The following is a 25,510-nucleotide window of genomic DNA, read 5'->3' as shown; positions in this document are numbered from 1 at the left end:
TAACAGCTCCTTTACTTTGCAGTGAAAATTGATTTGTATATTCTTTGCCTCTGAGTCCTTGTGGGATTTTTTTTTTTTTCAAATAAATTTTATCCAATGACTATTCACTATCCAGGAATAGTGAGTGCTTCAAACTAAATGTCTGCAATTGTGTTATTGATAAGCAGTTGGAAGAAAAAAGTGTCAAACACCAACATGTGACAATGGAAAAGAATAAAGGCTAAAACTTCAGTTAAATATAGCGTATTTCTACTCATAGATGGACAACGACTATTCATCTCACACAGCAAAACGCAGCCTCCTTACCAGTAATTACTATACCATCATCTTTATGGGCTTCATCCATTTCTTCAACATGGACTTCTGAGTTCACATCAATCTCTTTCCCTGATAACTGTAAATAAGCCTGAAGAGAAGATGCAACCTTGACAAGGACAGATCCTGTGATAAATTTAAAGGAGAGCTGATTAATGCAAAGAAATAAAAAGTACTAGAGCCTATTATAAAAATGATTGAACAGGTAGCATTGCTCCTGATACACTGTCTTTACTCATCAGCTTATTTTATTTAAATAGCTGTACCTTTTCCTTACTCCCAGGTATTCCCAAGGCATTCACAGTATCTTCCGTCAAGAATATGAGTCATTAGGACATCATGAACTGCTATTTCTCTTTTTGCCAATAGCCCTAGTCAGCTCATCCAATACCAGAAAAGTGAAGAGTTTAATACACATGCAGCTTATAGACAGAATTTACCATTAATTGAGCATTTACTAAGAGCCAAACACCTTCATTATATTATCTTTTAATTTCTCTCTCAACTCTATGAGGTATTATTATAATTTCGATTTTACAGATAAGAACTTGCTCAAGTTTCCACTACAGCTACTGCTGGAATCAAGATCCATTTCAATGACAACAAACCTATGCTCTTAACCATTGTCGTGTTTCATACACTGCTACCTCATTGTATTACAGGACGTGTAACCTCACTGATCATTATAATAAAACCAGAACCTTGAGCTCTTGTGCTTTCAGTGGTACCTTGTTTGGTTGGGGGTGTGGAGAGGGCAATAACAAAAATTTAAAACGGAAGTATTTAAATTTCAACTGACTAACATTTCTTTTTAATGGACTACAGACTTTTTGGGTACCTGAAGCAAGACACTCAACTTTATTTCATCTACAATCTTACAATAATTCAACTCCTAAAGGACGAAATAAGAAAAAGTACTCTGTTGGGAAGGAATCATTTTTCAAAACAATTATGTGGTTTGCAGCACAAACTCACCAGTACACTCCTGTTTCAAGTTTTTCTTTCTCTATTTCTCATATATCAAATAAATAAGAGAGGCCTTTCCCATAAAACAGTAACCCAACTCTGTGGACAAAGATGGTCAGGATGACATCCATTGTGCATGTTGTAAAGATTCCTTTTAGAAGGCATTTATTTATGGGTCTTTGTGTGCTTTCTAGTTTGGTTAACATCAGCTTAAGTTTCACTAAATAATTCCATATCTTCTCAGCCTTTCTAATGGGAGCTGGAACTTTGGGATTAAGACTGATGAAGTTTCATATTTACTACTCAAAAAGGGGGGAACAAAGCACATAACTACAATTGGTTTATCTTATTTAAAAAACAAACTGCTTTTCAGGGTTTAAAGGTAAACTACTGACAGAAGTTACCCATAAAAACAGATATGAGAGCTTTAGGAAAATACAAAACAAAAACAAACCTGGAAAATGTCAGGAGGAATAGAAGATACATGTTTTTTCTACCAAACATACTTTAAAAAGTAGAAAATAAGAGATTTTAAAAAACTTTTTCTAGGACATTATCTCTAAATACATTAAATGTAATAATTTTATGAACATCTTTCTTTTCTGTTCTTAAATAAAGGGATCTTAAATCTGTCAGAGTTTTAAAAATGTTAAGCAATGCAGATAGTTCTATCCCCATCTCTCTCCACATCCTTAAAAAGCAAAAACTATCACTATTAAAACTCCATTCCTATTTGTGAATGAAGAATTCTCATGACTTGAAAGCTTTCCCAAATGTCCCATCTCTAAGACTATCTTCTTTAGAAAGGAGAGCTCCTGTATGTCTTCAACCTCTTTTCACTTCAAAAACTGCTTCACGGTTATTGACATCAATACCATTTTTAAAAAATTAAAAAGTGAACTAATACAACAGCATCATTTATTGAAGTGATACTATATATTAAGATTAGTGGCTTTATCAAGGACAATTTTTAAGTGGAAAAGTCAGTACTCAGATGCAGTTCTGACTCTCAAGCCATAACACAGCCTTTCTGAATGAATGAATAAGGTCACTGTGTTAAGTTTCATAGGAAGAGAGGAAACAAGCATTGTGACATTCTTTTTCACTTGGCAAAATGGCCACAGGAGCTGAAAGGACAGCCTAAGAGACTCAAGTAGCTGGCTCTTAAACCCTACAGCAAGACAGTGGCAGAGTTGGAAAGGATTCCAGATGTCTTTACTAACTATTAAGCAATAGAATCCTGAATAACTTTCCATCACTCCAGAAAGTTACTGTTCCCAAGTGTAGTGAGAATTAGAGACCTGAATTAAGACAAAAATCTTTGTTTCCAGTTATCTTTAAGCTCCTGCCAGTATCATAGTCCCAACAGGAGAAAACACAAAATTGTAATCCCAATCAAATCTTGCAACATCATATGCTATTTCAGTAAGTTACTGGAACAACAATCCAAATAATAGTTAAAAATAATTCAAGTGGATGAAGATTAGCAATGTTTTTTGTTTTGTTTTACTTTTTTGCCCGTCCATACAAAACAGGAAATAATTTTCATGTAAGAGCTGCTATTCAAAACTTTGTTTTTACTCTGTTACTAGTTACATCAAATGTAGTAATGTTTATTCTCCTTGGGTCTTCATAATACAAGAATGCAATTACATGACTTTTTTTGACATTTACAAAATACCCTGAATAGTATTATTGAAGCTCTTAGAAATTTAGTGAGAACATAATATTATCCTATTTAAAAGGAAAAAAAAATGTGATCTTGAGAAATCAAAAAATACCTGTGTGTCAGCAATAACTTCAGTTTCAGACGTCTGTGTTTGTAGTTTTATTTTGACATTGACAAGAGAGCCTCACTGGACAAAAAGCTATTAAAAAGTATTAAAACTTTAAATTGTAAAGTATTTAAAATTTAAACTTTAAAGTTTAAAGTATTTAAACTTTGCCAACATGGCAAAGAAATTACTAACAGCAGGAACAACTGGTCTCTGTGGAGGTTTTTTCCTTGTTATACACATAGCCTTGTTCTGGCCCATATGCAAGAGCTTCCAGACTTTCTCTAAAAAATTTTTTATACAGAGCTATGGTTCTTAACTTTCTGAACCCAGGTCACTTAAGCCCCTAGAGCCAAGCTATTCCAAGTACCCAAGTCACTTGCCAGCATGCACGTGTACACCTATGTGCATGCATGCACACAAAGACTTGTATATTCAGCCTTAAAAAGTGTATAATTATTAATGAAAGACTTGGACTCTTAGAATAAGCTATTTGTATTAGAAATAAGATTACAGAAAGAGACACATCATAAGCCTGCTACTACAAGAGACTAAGTCAATAATCACTTTAGAGGACCTTTTGGTGATACCTTTATTGCAGAATCACGCTTTTAAAAGTATTACTCTAGAGTAATGGCCTGAGAAGGTCCTCTTACAAGTTAGCAGGAAAGCTTCCAAAAGAATGTATGAGAGCACTTCCCCTCCAAAGAATATTCTATTTCCGACATAAAACTAAACTGAAAAAACCCAAACACTAACACTAAAAAATTCCAAAATAACAGTCAATAAATTACAACATTTTTGTTTGAATTACAAAAGGAAAGATAGTCTTCATGGCCATCTGTTCCAAAAGTTTCAAAGATCACTGGTCAAAGATCACTAGTATACCAGTCTTTAAATCAGGTTCTAACAGAGAAAAATTTTATTGAAATCTCTATGTCAGTGTAGATAAGATAATTTGACCATCTGTTTCCTGAATGTTACATAAAACCTTCCTTACACCATATGTCAAAATAAAACATTCTACTTGGCTAACCTTTATGGGATTTCAATTCCACTTTTCCCAGTTGGCTGACATAAACATCTATGGCACCCTGATAAGTCGAGGCACTTAGACATCCAGAAGACGAATCTAGGAGGAAGGAAGAACCATAAGCATAATCGTCTTATTTGAGTAACTTAAATTATTAACTTGAAATAAAAGGCTCTACTTCAGCATTAGGATAAGGAGCTAAGAGTCCTGCAAAGTTTTGTATTATCCTTATAACTATACCATCTTTTGCTTTAAAATGAAAACAGAATCAGAAATCTAGAAATCTACAGCTGGATAACTAATAAGAAAATCCCTATGCCTGTAGTAATCTCCAAAACGTAACTCTAAACATGTTTACTCTAAAACCTAATGTGTAGGAAGGACCGTACACAAGCAATGACAGCCAAGACCATTAAGCACCATTGATACATTTAGTTTATTATCAACTTTCAATATTTACTAAAGAACTCTATTTCACGTAGAGTCACATATAAGTAGTAGCGAAGTTAACAAAAATCAAAACTCTTATATTTTCTCCTTTTAGCAAATTTGCTAGTACTAAAAAGTGCAGCTAATAGTGAAAGATTACTCTAGATAAGGTTTTGTTGCATTTCTCAGAGGGACAGAGATGGGCGGGGAAAGGAATGACTTGAAAAGTGGGTAAAGCTTGTTAATATCTAAATATTTCAAGTTTCTGGAATTGAACAGATTATCTTTAAGTCGAGGGAAGAAAATTACAATTAAGGTGGTCCTGATTTGACACTCAAATTTCCCTATGTCAACAATGAACCCAGTTTTCAATCAGCCAACATTTCAAGTTCCAGGGAAAGCTGACAGCCAGATAAAGAAGAGAATTATGCTGAAGAGTCAGTGCTAGGTAGCATCTCCTTTTTCCTCCTCTCCCACAGCAACAGAACTTTCAGTTCAATATTCTATCTGATTGCCCTGAAAAGAGCAAAGCATATTTTTTTAGAGAGATCTCTTAAAAAGCATATTTTATCAGGAGGTTTTATTACTTCAAAGTAGAAACCAAGTAGGGAGTATAGTGAAAATAATGCCAAAAATTGGGATGAAACTGTTTAAAATGTGACTTCAAGATAATTTATAATAATTTATCTCTAACCTATAATCAAAATGCCATTTATCAGATCCAGTGTATTTAATTTTTAAGTGTCAAAACTGAACACTGGAGAGGAGAGAAGATGGCGGAAGAGTAAGACGCGGAGATCACCTTCCTTCCCACAGATACAGTAGAAATACACCTACACGTGGAACTGCTCCTACAGAACACCCACTGAACGCTGGCAGAAAACGTCAGACCTCCCAAAAGGCAAGAAACTCCCCCCGTACTTGGGTAGGGCAAAAGAAAAAAGAAATAACAGAGACAAAAGAATAGGGACGGCACCTGCACCAGTGGGAGGGAGCTGTGAAGGAGGAAAGATTTCCACACACTAGGAAGCCCCTTCGCGGGCAGAAACTGCGGGTGGCAGAGGGGGGAAGCTTCGGAGCCATGGAGGAGAGCGCAGCCACAGGGGTGCGGAGGGCAAAGCGGAGAGATTCCCGCACTTCCCGCACGGAGGCTCGGCGCTGACCAGCACTCACCAGCCCGAGAGGCTTGTCTGCTCAGCCGCCGGGGCGGGCGGGGCTGGGAGCTGAGGCTCAGGCTTCGGTTGGATCGCAGGGAGAGGACTGGGGTTGGCGGCGTGAACACAGCCTGAAGGGGTTAGTGCAACACAGCTAGCCGGGAGGGAGTCCGGGAAAAAGTCTGCAGCTGCCGAAGAGGCAAGAGACTTTTTCTTCCCTGTTTCCTGGTGCGCGAGGAGAGGGGATTCAGAGCGCCGCCTAAACGAACTTCAGAGACGGGCGCGAGCCGCGGCTAACAGCGCGGATCCCACAGCAACAGGGGCGCAGAGGGAAAAACGGAGAGACTCCCGCACAGAGGCTCGGCGCCGAGCAGCGCTCACCAGCCCGAGAGGCTTGTCTGCTCCCCCGCCGGGGCGGGCAGGGCTGGGAGCGGAGGCTCGGGCTTCGGGGTCGGATCGCAGGGAGAGGACTGGGGTTGGCGGCGTGAACACAGCCTGAAGGGGTTAGCGCACCACAGCTGGCTGGGAGGGAGACCGGGAAAAAGTCTGCAGCTGCCGAAGAGGCAAGAGACTTTTTCTTGCCTCTTTGTTTCGCGGCGCGCAAGGAGAGGGGATTCAGAGCGCCGCCTACACGAATTCCAGAGACTGGCGCGAGCCGCGGCTATCAGCGCGGACCCCAGAGACGGGCGTGAGACGCTGGGGCTGCTGCTGCTGCCTCCAAAAATCCTGTGTGTGAGCACAGGTCACTCTCCACACCGCCCCTCCCGGGAGCCTGTGCAGCCCGCCACTGCCAGCGTCCCGTGATCCAGGGACAACTTCCCCAGGAGAACGCACTGCGCACCTCAGGCTGGTGCAACGTCACGCCGGCCTCTGACGCCGCAGACTCGCCCCGCCTCCTCTGTACCCCTCCCTCCCCGCGGCCTGGGTGAGCCAGAGCCCCCGAAGCAGCTGCTCCTTTAACCCCGTCCTGTCTGGGCGGGGAACAGACGCCCTCAGGCGACCTACACGCAGAGGCGGGTCCAAATCCAAAGCTGATCCCCAGGAGCTGTGCGAACAGAGACGAGGAGGGGAAATCTCTCCCAGCAGCCTCAGAAGCAGGGGATTAAAACTCCACAAACAACTTGATGTGCCTGCATCTGTTGAATACCTGAATAGACAACGAATCATCCCAAATTCAGGAGGTGGACTTTGGGAGCAGGATATATTAATTTTTCCCCTTTTCCTTTTTTTTTGTGAGTGTATATGTATATGCTTCTGGGGGAGATTTTGTCTGTATAGCTTTGATTTATAATAGCTTTATTTTACTTCACTATATTATAGCCTCTTTCTTTCTTTCTTTCTTTCTTTCTATTTTTTCTCCCTTTTACTCTGAGCCGTGTGGACGAAAGGCTCTTGGTGCTCCAGCCAGGCATCAGGGCCGTGCCTCTGAGGTGGGAGAGCCAACTTCAGGACACTGGTCCACAAGAGACCTCCCAGCTCCACGTAATACCAAACGGCAAAAATCTCTCAGAGATCTCCATCTCAACATCAAGACCCAGCTCCACTCAACGACCAGCAAGCTACAGGGCTGGACACCCTATGCCAAACAACTAGCAAGACAGGAACACAGCCCCATCCATTAGCAGAGAGGCTGCCTAAAATCATAATAAGGCCACAGACACCCCAAAATACACCACCAGACGTGGACGTGCCCACCAGAAAGACAAGATCCAGCCTCATCCACCAGAGCTCAGGCACTAGTTCCCTCCATCAGGAAGCCTACACAACCCACTGAACCAACCTTAGCCACTGGGGACAGATACCAAAAACAACGGGAACTACAAACCTGCAACCTGTGATAAGGAGACCCCAAACACAGTAAGATAAGAAAAATGAGACGACAGAAAAACACACAGCAGATGAAGGAGCAGGGTCAAAACACACTAGACTTAACAAATGAAGAGGAAATAGGTAGTCTACCTGAAAAAGAATTCAGAATAATGATAGTAAGGATGATCCAAAATCTTGGAAATAGAATAGACAAAATGCAAGAAACATTTAACAAGGACGTAGAAGAACTAAAGAGGAACCAAGCAATGATGAAAAACACAATAAATGAAATTAAAAATACTCTAGATGGGATCAATAGCAGAATAACTGAGGCAGAAGAAAGGATAAGTGACCTGGAAGATAAAATGGTGGAAATAACTACTGCAGAGCAGGATAAAGAAAAAAGAATGAAAAGAACTGAGGACAGTCTCAGAGACCTCTGGGACAACATTAAACGCACCAACATTCGAATTATAGGGGTCCCAGAAGAAGAAGAGAAAAAGAAAGGGACTGAGAAAATATTTGAAGAGATTATAGTTGAAAACTTCCCTAATATGGGAAAGGAAATAGTTAATCAAGTCCTGGAAGCACAGAGAGTCCCACACAGGATAAACCCAAGGAGAAACACGCCAAGACACATATTAATCAAACTGTCAAAAATTAAATACAAGGAAAACATATTAAAGGCAACAAGGGAAACAAAACAAATAACACACAAGGGAATCCCCATAAGGTTAACATCTGATCTTTCAGCAGAAACTCTGCAAGCCAGAAGGGAGTGGCAGGATATACTTAAAGTGATGAAGGAGAAGAACCTACAACCAAGATTACTCTACCCAGCAAGGATCTCATTCATATGTGATGGAGAAATTAAAACCTTTACAGACAAGCAAAAGCTGAGAGTTCAGCACCACCAAACCAGCTTTACAACAAATGCTAAAGGAACTTCTCTAGGCAAGAAACACAAGAGAAGGAAAACACCTACAATAACAAACCCAAAACATTTAAGAAAATGGGAATAGGAACATACATATCAATAATTACCTTGAATGTAAATGGATTAAATGCTCCCACCAAAAGACACAGGCTGGCTGAATGGATACAAAAACAAGACCCATATATATGCTGTCTACAAGAGACCCACTTCAGACCTAGAGACACATACAGACTGAAAGTGAGGGGATGGAAAAAGATATTCCACGCAAATGGAAATCAAAAGAAAGCTGGAGTAGCAATTCTCATATCAGACAAAATAGACTTTAAAATAAAGACTATTACAAGAGACAAAGAAGGACACTATATAATGATCAAGGGATCGATCCAAGAGGAAGGTATAACAATTGTAAATATTTATGCACCCAACATAGGAGCACCTCAATACATAAGGCAAATACTAACAGCCATAAAAGGGGAAATCGACAGCAACACAATCATAGTAGGGGACTTTAACACCCCACTTTCAACAATGGACAGATCATCCAAAATGAAAATAAATAAGGAAACACAAGCTTTAAATGATACATTAAACAATATGGACTTAATTGATATTTATAGGACATTCCACCCAAAAACAACAGAATACACATTTTTCTCAAGTGCTCATGGAACATTCTCCAGGATAGATCATATCTTGGGTCACAAATCAAGCCTTGGTAAATCTAAGAAAATTGAAATCGTATCAAGTATCTTTTCCGACCACAACGCTATGAGACTAGATATCAATTACAGGAAAAGATCTGTAAAAAATACAAACACATGGAGGCTACACAATACACTACTTAATAAAGAAGTGATCACTGAAGAAATCAAAGGGGAAATCAAAAAATACCTAGAAACAAATGACAATGGAGATACGACGACCCAAAACCCATGGGACGCAGCAAAAGCAGTTCTAAGAGGGAAGTTTATAGCAATACAAGCCTACCTCAAGAAACAGGAAACATCTCGAATAAACAACCTAACCTTGCACCTAAAGCAATTAGAGAAAGAAGAACAAAAAAACCCCAAAAATAGCAGAAGGAAAGAAATTATAAAGATCAGGTCAGAAATAAATGAAAAAGAAATGAAGGGAACAATAGCAAAAATCAATGAAACTAAAAGCTGGTTCTTTGAGAAGATAAACAAAATTGATAAACCATTAGCCAGACTCATCAAGAGAAAAAGGGAGAAGACTCAAATCAATAGAATTAGAAATGAAAAAGGAGAAGTAACCACTGACACTGCAGAAATACAAAAGATAATGAGAGATTACTACAAGCAACTCTATGCCAATAAAATGGACAACCTGGAAGAAATGGACAGATTCTTAGAAATGCACAAACTGCCGAGACTGAACCAGGAAGAAAGAGAAAATATGAACAGACCAATCACAAGCACTGAAATTGAAACTGTGATTAAAAACCTTCCAACAAACAAAAGCCCAGGACCAGATGGCTTCACAGGTGAATTCTATCGAACATTTAGAGAAGAGCTAACACCTATCCTTCTCAAACTCTTCCAAAATATTGCAGAGGGAGGAACACTCCCAAACTCATTCTACGAGGCCACCATCACCCTGATACCAAAACCAGACAAAGATGTCACAAAGAAAGAAAACTACAGGCCAATATCACTGATGAACATAGATGCAAAAATCCTCAACAAAATACTAGCAAACAGAATCCAACAGCACATTAAAAGGATCATACACCATGATCAAGTGGGGTTTATCCCAGGAATGCAAGGATTCTTCAATATACGCAAATCAATCAATGTGATACACCATATTAACAAATTGAAGGAGAAAAACCATATGATCATCTCAATAGATGCAGAGAAAGCTTTCGACAAAATTCAACACCCATTTATGATAAAAGCCCTGCAGAAAGTAGGCATAGAGGGAACTTTCCTCAACATAATAAAGGCCATATATGACAAACCCACAGCCAACATTGTCCTCAATGGTGAAAAACTGAAACCATTTCCACTAAGATCAGGAACAAGACAAGGTTGCCCACTCTCACCACTATTATTCAACATAGTTTTGGAAGTGTTAGCCACTGCAATCAGAGAAGACAAAGAAATAAAAGGAATCCAAATCGGAAAAGAAGAAGTAAAGCTGTCACTATTTGCAGATGACATGATACTATACATAGAGAATCCTAAAGATGCTACCAGAAAACTCCTAGAGCTAATCAATGAATTTGGTAAAGTAGCAGGATACAAAAGTAATGCACAGAAATCTCTTGCATTTCTATACACTAATGACGAAAAATCTGAAAGTGAAATTAAGAAAACACTCCCGTTTACCATTGCAACAAAAAGAATAAAATATCTAGGAATAAACCTACCTAAGGAGACAAAAGACCTGTATGCAGAAAATTATAAGACACTGAAGAAAGAAATTAAAGATGATACAAATAGATGGAGAGATATACCATGTTCTTGGATTGGAAGAATCAACATTGTGAAAATGACTCTACTACCCAAAGCAATCTACAGATTCAATGCAATCCCTATCAAACTACCACTGGCATTTTTCACAGAACTAGAACAAAAAATTTCACAATTTGTATGGAAACACAAAAGACCCCGAATAGCCAAAGCAATCTTGAGAACGAAAAATGGAGCTGGGGGAATCAGGCTCCCTGACTTCAGACTATATTACAAAGCTTCAGTAATCAAGACAGTTTGGTACTGGCACAAAAACAGAAATATAGATCAATGGAACAGGATAGAGAGCCCAGAGATAAACCCACACACATATGGTCACCTTATCTTTGATAAAGGAGGCAAGCATATACAGTGGAGAAAAGACAGCCTCTTCAATAAGTGGTGCTGGGAAAATTGGACAGGTACATGTAAAAGTATGAAATTAGAACACTCCCTGACACCATGCACAAAAATAAACTCCAAATGGATTAAAGACCTAAGCGTAAGGCCAGACACTATCAAACTCTTAGAGGAAAACATAGGCAGAACACTCTATGACATACATCACAGCAAGATTCTTTTTGACCCAGCTCCCAGAGAAATGGAAATAAGAACACAAATAAACAAATGGGACCTAATGAAACTTAAAAGCTTTTGCACAGCAAAGGAAACCATAAACAAGACCAAAAGACAACCATCAGAATGGGAGAAAATATTTGCAAATGAAGCAACTGACAAAGGATTAATCTCCAAGATTTACAAGCAGCTCATGCAGCTCAATAACAAAAAAACGAACAACCCAATCCAAAAATGGGCAGAAGACCTAAATAGACATTTCTCCAAAGAAGATATACAGATGGTCTACAGACACATGAAAGAATGCTCAACATCATTAATCATTAGAGAAATGCAAATCAAAACTACAATGAGATATCATCTCACACTGGTTAGAATGGCCATCATCAAAAAATCTAGAAACAATAAATGCTGGAGAGGGTGTGGAGGAAAGGGAACACTCTTGCACTGTTGGTGGGAATGTAAATTGATACAGCCACTATGGAGAACAGTATGGAGGTTCCTTAAAAAACTACAAATAGAACTACCATACGACCCAGTAATCCCACTACTGGGCATATACCCTGAGAAAACCATAGGTCAAAAAGTGTCATGTACCACAATGTTCATTGCAGCTGTATTTACAATAGCCAGGACATGGAAGCAACCTAAATGTCCATCGACAGATGAATGGATAAAGAAGATGTGGCACATATATACAATGGAATATTACTCAGCCATAAAAAGAAATGAAATGGAAGTATTTGTAATGAGGTGGATGGAGTTAGAGTCTGTCATACAGAGTGAAGTAAGTCAGAAAGAGAAAAACAAATACAGTATGCTAACACATATATACGGAATCTAAGGAAAAAAAAAAAAAAAGGCCATGAAGAACCTAGTGGCAAGACGGGAATAAAGACACAGACCTACTAGAGAATGGACTTGAGGATATGGGGAGGGGGTGGGGTGAGATGTGACAGGGTAAGAGAGTGTCATGGACATATATACACTACCAAATGTAAAATAGATAGCTAGTGGGAAGCAGCCGCATAGCACAGGGAGATCAGCTCGGTGCTTTGTGACCACCTAGAGGGGTGGGATGGGGAGGGTGGGAGGGAGGGAGATGCAAGAGGGAAGAGAAATGGGAACATATTGTATATGTATAACTGATTCACTTTGTTATAAAGCAGAAGCTAACACACCATTGTAAGGCAATTATACTTCAATAAAGATGTTTAAAAAAAAAAAACTGAACACTGAAGCTGGGAAGTTAAGTCACTGGAGATAAATGACAGAACAGCTGAACAAGGATGAATATTTCTCTTCTCAGGCACCACGAGAAACTCCTTTAAAAACCTCTTACTGCATCCTAAAGAAGTCAAGTAAAAATATATTATGGTAAAAAAAATATGAACTACAAAGTGTCTATTATCCCAAATTGAACAAAGTAAAATATTTGAAACAACAGTTTAATTTCTTGCTTTCTCTAAGGGGGAAAAAAACCCACAAGATTTTTATATGGTTCATAAACAATACTTTTAATTTCTTTTCCCCTTCACATGGGACATAAACAACACCTAAATAATTATATCCTAAGCCACTAGTTAATTACATCCTCATGTTATCGGTCTTGAGCTCTAATCATGGCCCATCCACTGGAGGCTGTCAAAAAAATTAAAACTCAAGATGTGTTTTCAAAAGAGAAAGCAAAGGTGGTATTTTAAAAGCTATGTAGCAAGACAAATACTAATTTTCTTTTGTATTCTACAATACAAATGATTGGAAAGAAAAATTAATTATCAAGAGTCAAATGAAGGCTTCATTCACAGAATTTCATTTTTTGGAGACTCACAAAACAGAAAAATTCTATTATAGCTCTTGGAGGAAGACTTAAGGGAAATATGCATTAGAGATTAAGAAGTAAACAGAAAATTATTAGTCCAGACAGTGACTGGAATAAACTCCCACAAAGAGTTTTCTATCACCACAATTTTGGACAAAGATTTTGTTCATCTGACAGAGACCACTGAGTTATCCTGGAAAATTACACAGACAAAAGAGAAAAACTGATGTCAACTACCAGCTAAAACTCCATATAACCAAATAAATAGATATTTGTGATATATACTCTGCTATTAAGCAAAGCATAACAGCTAAGCTCAAAAGGCTAAAATTCCAAACTTTTCTATTTTCCTTCAGATAAAGGGAGAATTCTCTTGAAATTGTTCAAGCATGTTCAGAAAATTCTTCTGAATTTTTATAATTTCACCTCAAATGTCAACACGTAGATAACTAAGGAAAAGCAACACAAAAGATATTTCTTGATTTCTGCAACTTGATTCCTACACTTCCAAAGCTACACTAATTGCAAGAACAAGGAACGAATTTTATATATAGGATGTAAAGGATTTGCAAAGGCAGAATTTTAAGGTCACTTCAAGGAAAGTTTTCTAAATTAATGTCCTGCCTAGGTATTCTATGTTAGGGAGATAGCATATAGGAGGCTGGGCTTATGAGAGACACACAAGGCAACCCCTACTGCTCCCCACACTCCCCAAAAAAACCTATGAAGATATTCTTTTTTAAAAGATATAATTACCAGTATACAGCTTCTGGCAGTGCCTTCCAAAAGAGGCAACATAGGGCAGGGAAAGTAAAGCTGAGTGAGCAACTTCTATTCCACTATTATCTACTATCAAGCTCTGCTTTCTCCTGTTGACTTTTTTTAAATGGAAGATGACCAGGTATTCCAGAAGAAAGATATTATTTTAAAAAATATGAGTCTAGGGAAAATCAGGGTTTTGATATACATAATCAAATTTTTTATAGCACTTCAGCTTCTAAGAGACCTCTATATGTATTATGGAAATTAGGAAGAACAGGGTTTTGGGATGTAGGTTAGAATGTACTTACAAAATCCAAGTGACTGATGAGACTACCTAAGAAGCTAATCAATTATATTATCTAAACTAGAATTAAAGGACCATAATTACACATATTCTTCTTAAAGGAATCATGGAGATGACACAATCTATTTTCCTGAAATCAGATAGTATAATACCTAAATCATCTCTAGTCTCGTAATATTCCAATTTGATACTATTATATGGCCTTTTCTCTATATCCATTCCAATATTTTGAAGCCTCTGCTAATCTAACAAATTTCCCTCTCAGGTACCTAAATCACTTTTTGTTTCTTTGTAATTGTTTTGCTTCTACTGATCTCAATTTCTCAAAATCCAAGTTACTCAATTGACTTTAATTAGGGTGTCATGATTTGCAGAGCTGCCTTCAACTTTCTCCAGCAGATCTTCTAATCTAAGGAAAACACAAACCAATCAATCAAGAAATTTCAAATAAACATTACCCACTTGTCATCTTTGGGATTAAGGCATCAAACCCCAAATTTCTCCAGAATCATAACAACAATGGTTTTTAGACTCTACAGCAGGGTCGCCAAATTAGAGCCCCCCTCTTGTTTTTCTTAATAAAGTATTATTGGAACACAGACACAACTATTTGTTCGTATATTGTCAATGGCTGCTTTCATGTTAAAGTGAGAGAGGTGCATAGTACAGATAGACCGTGTGGCTCACAAACTTAAAAAATTTTACTATCTGGCCTTTAATAGATAAAGTCTGCTGCTCCTAGAGCAAAACATTTTGTTTTGAGCTTTTTTTTCCCCCAAAAAACAAAATGTAAAATTTGATTCTATTTAAGACAAAGAGATTTACGAATGAAACCAGCCCTTTTTTCTAAGGCTTCAGTAATGTACACAGATAGGTATACAATTCTTGCTTATAGAAATGAAAAAAGTTGTTGTCTTAAGGTAGTTCAAGCTTTTCGTTGACCCTGATTGCTTACTATTTTCTAGGGGTAATAGAGTTGCTTCCATCCAATTTACTAAAGTGAGAAATAGCACATCACCAAGTAGGTAACTAGGACTCTGCTGACTTGCTTAAAGATTATGTCAACTTTCTGTTTATTTGTTTAACCTCTTAAGCAGTATGCTATTATTAAACAAAAAATTTAGCAATGTTTTTTGACTTATGAAAGTGCTCGAGTGGGTTCCTGAAAAATTGTATGGCATCTCCTGATCCAGCTTTCAGTAGAAATGGGATGTATTCCCACAAATCAGTGACTTAGGTCCAGATACATTCAAAGGAAGAAACCTGTCACAGGATCTAAACAGCTTTGATTTCTATATAAATTTTGGATGATTTCTGCTGTGCTCCTCTCTCACTTTCTCTCCCATTCTCTTTCCCTCCCTTCTTTTTCTGAATTAATGCTCGATATGAAAATATACACAATATTTTGAAATGACAGTACAATGTTTTACTGTTTTTTATTCACTTAATAAAATGTCAGGAATATCTTTCTATATTGCATACTATAGAGCTAGGTTATTGTATTGTTAAAGACTGAGTAATATTCACTTTATGAATGTACCATACTATAATTATTCTCTTACTGGGAACAACTTAAAATGTATACTCTCTTTTGCTATCATAAACAAAGAGATAAATGCCCTCATGCATATATCTTTATATCCTTACCAGATTATTTCCTTGAGATAAAGTTCTAAAAGAGGAAGTGCTAGAGCAAAGCAAATGTAGATAACTTCCAATTTTGTTATACGTTTCCAAACTGACCTACAAAATGGTTGATCAATTCATACTTGAACTAACAACTGATAGGAATCTCTGTTTCACCATAACTTTCTCAACAATGGACATTATCAATGTTTTAAATCATGACTGTTTATATTTAGATGTTTTGGGTTAGCAGTAAGGTGGAACAACATTGTGCATGTATATGGACTATTTCTCCTGTGAACTGCTTGTTCATGTTTATCCATGTTCCCATCCCACTGATTGCTCCTTTTCTTCTCATTTGTTGTATGTACATATGGATGGAGATTTTATATATATGTATCAGATATCTTTCTAGTTTGTTACCTGTCTTTTATTCTGGTTTATATTTTATTCGTACAGAAAAAAAATCAATCAACTCAGAATTATACACCTAATGATAATATCCTTCCAAAAAGAAGGCAAAATGAAGACATTTTTGATGAGAGAAAACTAAGAGAATTTATTGCCAGCAGACTTAGACTGACTATAAGAAATGCTAAGGAAATGATACCACTTGTAAAATCATATTTTCAGGAAGAAATAAAGAGCACTGAAAATGGTAAATATCTAGATAAATATAAAATATTACTTGCCTCTCTTTTAAGTTCTTTAAAATACATATAACAATATAAAGCAAAAGTCATACCAATGAATCAATATTAAGGGATCTATATGTAGATATAAGATAGCCTATACTATAAAGAACAAGAACAGGTAAATGGATCTATCTGGTTGCAAGTCTTGTGCATTTTATATGAAGTGGCATAATATTATTTCTAAATAGACTGAGAAAAGTTAAATTCTTATATTGAAATCACTGGAAACGCCAATAAAAAATGCAAAAAGGTATAGCTAAAAAGTCAATAGGAAAATTAAAAAGGAATTCTGAAAAATATCCAATTAATGCAAAAGAAGTCAAAAAAAGGGAGGAAGAAAGAAACAAAAATAGAAGGGACAAAATAAAATAAATAACAAAATGGTAGACCAATACCCAACCATAACAATAATCAATATTAAATGTTAATGGACTACACACTCCAATTAAAAGACAGAGAATTCTAGGGACTTCCCTGGTGGCACAGTGGTTAAGAATCCACCTGCCAACGCAGGGGACACAAGTTCGACCCCTGGTCTGGGAAGATCCCACATGCTGCAGAGCAACTAAGCCTGTGCGCCGCAACTACTGAGCCTGCGCTCTAGAGCCCACGACCCACAACTACTGAGCCCGCGCACCACAACTACTGAAGCCCGCATGCCTAGAGCCCGTGCTCCGCAATAAGAGAAGCCACCACAATGAGAAGCCTGTGCACTGCATCGAAGAGTAGCCCCAGCTCACCGCAACTGGAGAAAGCCCGCACACAGCAATGAAGACCCAACGCAGCCAAAAATAAATTAATTTTAAAAAATTTTAAAAAAAGACAGAATCCTAAAAATGAATTTAAAAAAAGCAAGTTCCAACCATATGCTATCTATAAAAGATGCTTTTTAAGCATAAAGACCAACTGAGAGTCAATGGACAGAAAAAGATACACCACGCTAACATTTAGCATAAGATGACCAGAGTGCCTTTATTATTATTAACATTAAGCATAAGAAGGAAAGAGTGCCTTTATTACGATTAAATGAAGTACATTCAAGACAGTGAATATTACCTAAGATAAAGAAAGACATTTTATAATGACAAAAGGTTTAATTCATCAGGAAGACATAACAATCATGAATACGTATGTACCTAAATAACAGAGATTCAAAAGCCAAACGTAAAGCTGACAGAATTAGTTGAAAACTTTAACCCCTTCTCTTAGCAACTGATACAACAACTAGAACAACAACAAAAAAATCATTGCATTACACATCATTTTAAGGGCATGTAGCACTAGGCTAGAACCACATGCCAGATGATAAAATAAATCATAATAAATGTAAAACAACTGAAATCACACAGAGTATGTTCTCTAACCAGAATGAAATTTAATTAGAAATTAATAAAAACAAGAGATCTAGAAAAATCTTAAATATATGAAAATTAAACAAGAGACTTGTATAATCCAAAGATGAAATCACAAGCAAAATTTAAAATCTTTTAAAATGAATAATAATGAAAAATGCAACATTTCAAAATTTGGGGGATACACTGCTTAAAAGAACTTATCATTTAAAAACTAATATTAACAAAGTCTAAAATCAATGACCTAACATTTTACCTGAAGAAGCTAGAGAAGAGCAAAGGAAATTCAAGGTAAATAAAAGGAAGAACAAAATAAAGAGCAAAAATCAATAAATTAGAAAACAAACAATAGAGAAATTAACAAAGTGAAAAGTTGGTTCTTTGAAAAGATCAACAAAATTGATAAAATCTAGCCTCATTAATCAGGAAAAAGAGAATTATAAATATCAATATCAGGAATGAAACAGGGGGTATCAGTATAGATCCTATAGGCATAAAAATGAGTATAAGGGAATACTATGAACATTATGTGAACAAATTTGACAATTTAATGAAATAGACAAACTCCTTCAAAATACCACTTACCAAAATGTAATACCAGATAAAAGAGAAATAGAATAACAGAATATCTATTAACAAAATTTAATTCATTATCAAAAACATTCCTACTTGCAAGGAAGGTTTCACTGGTGAATTCTATCTAATATTTAAGGAAGAAATTATACCAATCTTACATAAATTTAGAAAAGAGAAAGGAAGGAATCTATACAACTTCATTTTATAAGGACAGCATAATCCTAATAGCAAAACCTACAGAGATTTTACAAAATAAAAAATTACAGATCAACATTCATCATAAACATGAATGCAAAAATCCTTGACAAAATATTAGCAACCCAAACCCAACAATGTATAAAAAGGATAATAAATCATGATTAGGTATGGTTTATCCCAGGAACACAAGGTTGGTTAACGTGCTAAAATCAATGTAGTTGATCATATTAATACAGTAAAAAAAGAATAAAACACGCAATCATTTCAATAAATACAGAAAATGCATTTGACAAAATTCAACAACCATTCATGATCAAAGAAAAGAAAAAAACTTTCAGAAAACTAATAATAAAAAAGAATTTCCTCAGTCCGGTAAAGAACATCTAGAAAAAGCCTGTATAGTTAACATCATACCTAAAAGGTAAAACAATGAATGCATTCCCTCTAATATTGTATACTAGGATTGGGAACAAGAGTAAGGAATCCTACTTTCACCACTACTATTCAATGTCGTACTGAAGAACCTAGCTAGCCTAATAAGGCAAAAGAAAAAAAAAAGGAATACAGATTGGAAAGAAAGAGGTAAAACTGTATTAATTTGCAAATGGAGTGACTGCCTACATAGAAAAGAATTCTGGAGTCTAAAAAATACACTATTAGAACAAATAAATAAATTTAGCAAGGTCACAAGATACATGGTACATGTATAAAAATCAGTTGTATTTTTTATATACCAGCAGCAGACCATTAGAAAATGAAATTTTCTAAAATTCCATTTATAATAGGGACAAAAACACAAATAAATTTAACAAAAGATGTGTCAGACCTCTACACTGGAAACTACAAAACAAGATGACAGAAATTAAAGATATATATAAATGAAGAATTACACTATGTTCAAGAATTGAAAGACTCAATTTTTATGAGTATCTCCTCTCCCCAAACTGATTCAGTACAATCCCAAATATAATTGCAACTGGATTTTTGGTAAAAAATTGACTAGCTAATCTTAAATTTTATATAGAAAATCAAATTCAAAACACTTTTAAAGAAGAACAGGGACTTCCCTGGTGACACAGTGGTTAAGAATCTGTCTGCCAATGCAGGGGACACGGGTTCGATCCCTGGTCCGGGAAGATCCCTCATGCTATGGAGCAACTAAGCCCGTGCATCACAACTAATGAGACTGTGCTCTAGAGCCCACAAGCCACAACTACTGAAGCCCGCACACCTAGAGCCTGTGATCCACAGCAAGAGAAGCCACTGCAATAAGAAGCCCATGCACTGTAAGGAAGAGTAGCCCCCACTCGTCGCAACTAGAGAAAGCCCGTATGCAGCAACGAAGACCCAGCGTAGCCAAAAGTAAATAAATAAAATAAATAAATTTTAAAAAAGAAGAAGAACAAATTTGGAAAACTACCTATTTTCAGGGACTTATTATTTTTTTTAATTGTATTGAAGTATAGTTGATTTACAATGTTGTGTTAATTTCTGCTGTAAAGTGACTCAGTTATACATATATATATATATATTTTTTCATATTCTTTTCCATTATGGCTTATCACAGGTTATTGAATATAGTTCTCTGTACTATACAGTAGGACCTTGTTGTTTATCCATCCTATATATACTAGTTTGCATCTGCTAATCCCAAAGAGACTTACTGTTATAAAGCTACAATAATCAAGACAGTGTGGTACTAGCCTAAGAACTGACAAATAGATCAATGAAACAGGAGAGACAGAACAGAAATAGATCCATACTTATACAGTCATTTGATTTCAGACAAAGATGTGGAAGTAATCCATTGGAGAAAGGAAGTTTTTTCAACAAATGGTGATGTAAAACTAGGCATCCATATGGGAAAAAATGAATCTTGATTCCTATCTCACAACAAATACGAAAATTAGAGGTGGATCAAAGGTAAAAGCAACAATTTTAAAGCTGTTAAAAGAAACAAAGGAGAACAGCTTCATGATTGAAGGCAAAGATTTCTAAGGACACAAAAAGCAATAACCATAAAAATAACTGGTAAATTAGACTTCATCAAAATGGAAATCTTCTTCTCATCGAAATACACTGTTAAGAAAATAATCAGGCAAGCCACAGACTGAGAGAAAATACAGAAATACAATATCTGGCAAAGGACTTGTTCCTAGGATATATAAAGAACTCCTACAATTCAATAATTAAAAGAAATAACCCAATGGAAAAAATAAATGGGTAAAAGATCTGAACAAAACTTCACAAAAGAAGATACACTAATGACCAATATGCACATGAAAAAGTGCTGAAGGATGGACCTAGAGATTATCATACTAAGTGAAGTAAGTCAGTGTTGGGAAAACTAGTAAAATAGTCTTCTTCAGGCTTCAGAGGCAGAAGCAGGCCTCTGATCGACCTGTGACCTTACTGGACTGCATGCCTGCTTGCACACCTAACAACTGCTGCTAGCAAGTCAAGCAGCACTTACGATAAGAAAGGGAATGGGTCTTGGAATTTCTTGAGCCCTGGGGACCTGGCCAGTCCTCTGGGGTCTGGAAAATCTTGTGACTCACATGATGAAATTAACAGCATAGTTACAACTGAACCAGAGCTGCATTTTTGAGCACAAACTGATAATAGTTTGCGGCCTTTAATTATAAACAGAAGCCCCCAGAACTCTAATCTGAAGTCTCACCTGTGGGGTGGACGTACCCAGGATGTACCCAGGACCCTTCCCAACTGGGGCTCCAGATTGCTGTTACTTGGAACTTCCCAGCTGCTGTTTGGATCTGGAAGTAGGTGTTGGCCCAATTCGGTGATGTAAATACCCTGTAACATTTTCCTAATATTCTTATTCTTCTCCTTCTAATGATTTTATATTAAAATTAAGTTAAATCACCTCTCATTAAAGAATTGATTAAAACTGTTTATTTGTGTGAGACGAGTGGTTATTTTGGCAGCGAATCCAATGAACCTTAAAACCGAAAGCAGGCTTTCGGCAAAACAGTCAGAGAAAGACAAATAACATATGATGTCGCTTTTATGTAGAAACTAAAATATGATACAAATGAACTTATTTACAAAGCAGACTCACAGACTTAAGATTACCAAGGGGGAAACGGGGGGGAGAGATAAATTAGGAGTTTGGAATGAGCAGATACAAACTACTATACATAAAATAGATAAACTGTATAGCACAGGGAACTGTATTCACTATCTTGTAATAACCTCTAATGAAAAAAGAATATGAAAAAATATATATGTATAATTGAATCACTTTGCTGTACACCAGAAACACAACATTGTAAATCAACTATACTTCAAAAAAAAAAAGTGCTGAACACCATTAGCCATTAGGGAAATGTAAATTAATACCAGAGATATATGACTATCCACATGCCAGAATGGGTAAAAACAAAAAGACTGACAATAATATATGTTGGTAAGGATATGGAGCAACTAGAATTCTCATACACTGTAGAAGAAAATGTAAAATGGAACACTGGGAAAAGTCTGGTAGTCCATCACAAAACTAAACATAAACATACCTACTCAAACCAGCAATTCTCCTTTTTAAAAATTGTTTTACTTGGTATTTTAGAATTTAATCCATATTTTATTGTCACCCCCTCACCTGCCCCCTTCATTTATTTATTTGGCCACACCGCGTGGCTTGCAGGATCTTAGTTCCCCAAACAGAGATTGAACCCAGGCCCTCAACAGTGAAAGCGTGGAGTCCTAACCACTGGACCACCAGGGAATTCCCTCAAACCAGCAATTCTATTCCTAGGTATTAAGAAGGAAAAAAAAAAACATATATATATATATATGTGTGTATGTGTGATATATACACACATATATATTATATAGACACATATAAATAAATGTATATACATACATATATGTACATATATATAATACATATATACATACATATAAAATAAATATATACACATACACACAACACGGTACTGAACTGCGCAGGTCCACTTATACATGATTTCTTTCACTAAATACATACTACAGTACTACACAATCTAAGGTGGGCTGAATCCGTAGATGGAGAATCACAGATGCAGAGGGCCAACTGCAAAGTTAGACGTGGATTTTTGACTGCAGGGAGGGTTGAAACAACTCCTGCACCGTTCAAGGGTCAATTTTATACATATATGTATATATAAAATCTCCATATCCACAAAATAACTTGTCTAAGAATGTTCATAGCAGCTTTATTTACAATTGCCAAAAACTAGAAACAGCTCAGGTAGCCATCAACAGGAGAATGGATAAACAAACTAAGCTTTCTAGTCACCTGCTTCCACGTTGGCACCCCTCTGATATAACAACTAGATTGTTCTCTTTAAATACAAATTGTATATCTCCCCTGCTACCACCCTGTTGTAGTTGGAATAAAGTCCCAACTCTTACCACATCTACAAGGCCCTGTGATCTAGCCCTCACTTACCTCACCTCACACCACTTTCTCCACAAGTCTCCCTTCTATATCTCAAAAATTATAAACTCATTCCATTTTAAGGGCTTGCACTGGCTGTCCTCTATCTGAGCAGCTGTGCATCCAGAATTTTACATGCCTCTTTCCCATTACTCTGGGCTTAATTCAAATATCTCTTCTCCAGACCCTCCCCGATTGCTAAACAAAGTAGCTTTCTTTTCCCCTCTCTCTATCCCATTACCCTCTCTTATTTATTCATTGTACTATGTGAAAGTATCTTCTGTTATTTACATACCTACTGTTTTTTTTCTCAGCCCGAAGGTGAGCATAAAGACATCTTGTTGACCAACATATTCCTCAGTACCTAAACGAGTTCCTATTATAAAGCAGGCACTTGGTAAATATATGTAGACTAGTTATTGCCATATTCAGGGTTGTTTTCAAATACTAACACAATCTTAAGACCAATATAAACAGTGACATAGTTTATACTTTCTTCCAAAGTCTTAATTGAGATATTCAAAGAATTAAAGGAATTTAAGAAATGAACACTTCCCTTATCATTAAGGTTAAACATTGAATGACTACCACGCATTGGGCTGTGCTTTACATTATTTGATTTCTCAAAAACCTTGGGCTATATGGGTGGTAACCATGTATAAAAATGCAAATTCAGAGAGATTTAGTAATTTTTTCAAAGCCACACAGCTAACATGGGGTAGGACCAAAATTCAGTCTTCTAAAGTCCATGCTTTTCCACACTATCACAGATCATGATAACTTAATAAATGCATACTTTTTCTCTTATTTTGAAAGATTCTTCCAAAATAGGACTCAAAATTTATCAATGATGTTTACAAAATTAGAAATTCAACCTTTATTTACCTTCACTTATTTGGGATTTTTAAGAACAACCTAAAGCCACAGATGCCATTTATGTTTCACTGAAGAAAATTATAAAGGCTCATTAAATACTTCTATAATTGTGGTCAGTTATATTTCTTAACACTGAGCTCAGGTAATTTTCTCTGCATGAACAGAGATTTATTTAAGAAAAATAAAACACTTTGCCTTAAAATTTCTCTAATACTTAATAGTGGGAAAAGGGGAAAGTTTATAGGGGAAATTAACAAGAATTCATAATGTTAATCAATTATACAGAGTGCAAAACCATCTTCAAAGATGTAAATTACTGTTCAGTTCATCCTTGCTATTACTATTCTTTTTCAGAATTAGGTTATGGATCAGGTTATGGATAAATAACCCATTTATTTCCAGTTTTAGAGAGAATGGTTTTCCCTTTACGTTCCCACCATTCCATCCAACAATAATACTAGCATTATCGTATTATATTATATTATAAGTAATCCTCAAATTCACATCTGCCTAAAGGGCCTGCTAGTGGGTAATGATACCTCTTATGCCTCCCAATTTGGAATATTCCCCTTCTTTTCCCTCCTTCCGTACTGCTACAAACTCCACCCATGTCTAGGACTTTCTCTCCTCAGCTAGCTCAGCTTCTCACTACTGTACCTTTCTTTCACCCTAGAAACTTCCCTTACTATCCCCAGATGTACCCGCTGATGAAATGGCCTGAAGAGTCAGCAGTGAATTTTGATTTCTCACTGGAGAACAGGTAAATCCTGTCATGTTTTAGTTAAAATGATTTATAATCATCACTTAGGAAGACTTTATCTTCTATTTACCCCTCACTGAACATAAAAGTTATAATGTCTAGAAAACTTAAAAAAGGATGTGCACTCTAAGTCAGAGAATCCAGAAGGAGTGAGAGTGAAAAGGATTGTTGGGTATATTCACTATTTCAATCAGCACAAAAAGAAAATGTCAAATGTCAAAAAGGACAAAACCAGGAGGCCTGGGCATTCACACTGGCAATAAGCCACAGCTGCTCAATAAAGAGGGAGCTTCCCATCCCCAAATTCCCACCCTCTAAGACCTAAAAAACAACCAACACTCTTAGAGTTCACAGTGTTCCTTCACCCAACAGGCAAGCAGGTGCTATCTGGGTTAGAGAAAAGCTCTGTCTAAACTATATGGAAGGGACTTCCCTGGTGGCGCAGTGGTTAAGAATCCACCTGCCAATGCAGGGGACACGGGCCAGGGGACACGGGCTCGAGCCCTCGTCCGGGAAGATCCCACATGCCGCGGAGCAACTGAGCCCGTGAGCCACAACTACCGCGCCTGCACTCTAGAGCCCGTGAGCCACAACTACTGAAGCCCACGCGCCTAGAGCCCGTGCTCCGCAACA

General features: G+C 36.9%; 1 protein-coding gene across 2 annotated transcripts in view; it reads right to left on the bottom strand.

The window, feature by feature from the left end:
• The window catches only part of FAM185A (family with sequence similarity 185 member A), a 73,159-nt gene that overhangs the window by 20,684 nt on the left and 26,965 nt on the right, over positions 1 to 25,510 (bottom strand). For both annotated transcript variants that reach the window (XM_059934120.1, XM_059934121.1), the window contains exons 6-7: positions 4,093 to 4,188; positions 307 to 441 (exon numbers count right to left, since the gene is read on the bottom strand). In XM_059934120.1, the coding sequence (XP_059790103.1) occupies positions 307 to 441; positions 4,093 to 4,188 (231 nt within the window). The remainder of the gene's footprint in view (positions 1 to 306; positions 442 to 4,092; positions 4,189 to 25,510) is intronic.

This window comes from Balaenoptera ricei, chromosome 9, assembly GCF_028023285.1.
Source record: "Balaenoptera ricei isolate mBalRic1 chromosome 9, mBalRic1.hap2, whole genome shotgun sequence".
Taxonomy (NCBI): domain Eukaryota; kingdom Metazoa; phylum Chordata; class Mammalia; order Artiodactyla; family Balaenopteridae; genus Balaenoptera; species Balaenoptera ricei.
This window is presented reverse-complemented; position numbering and strand designations above follow the sequence as displayed.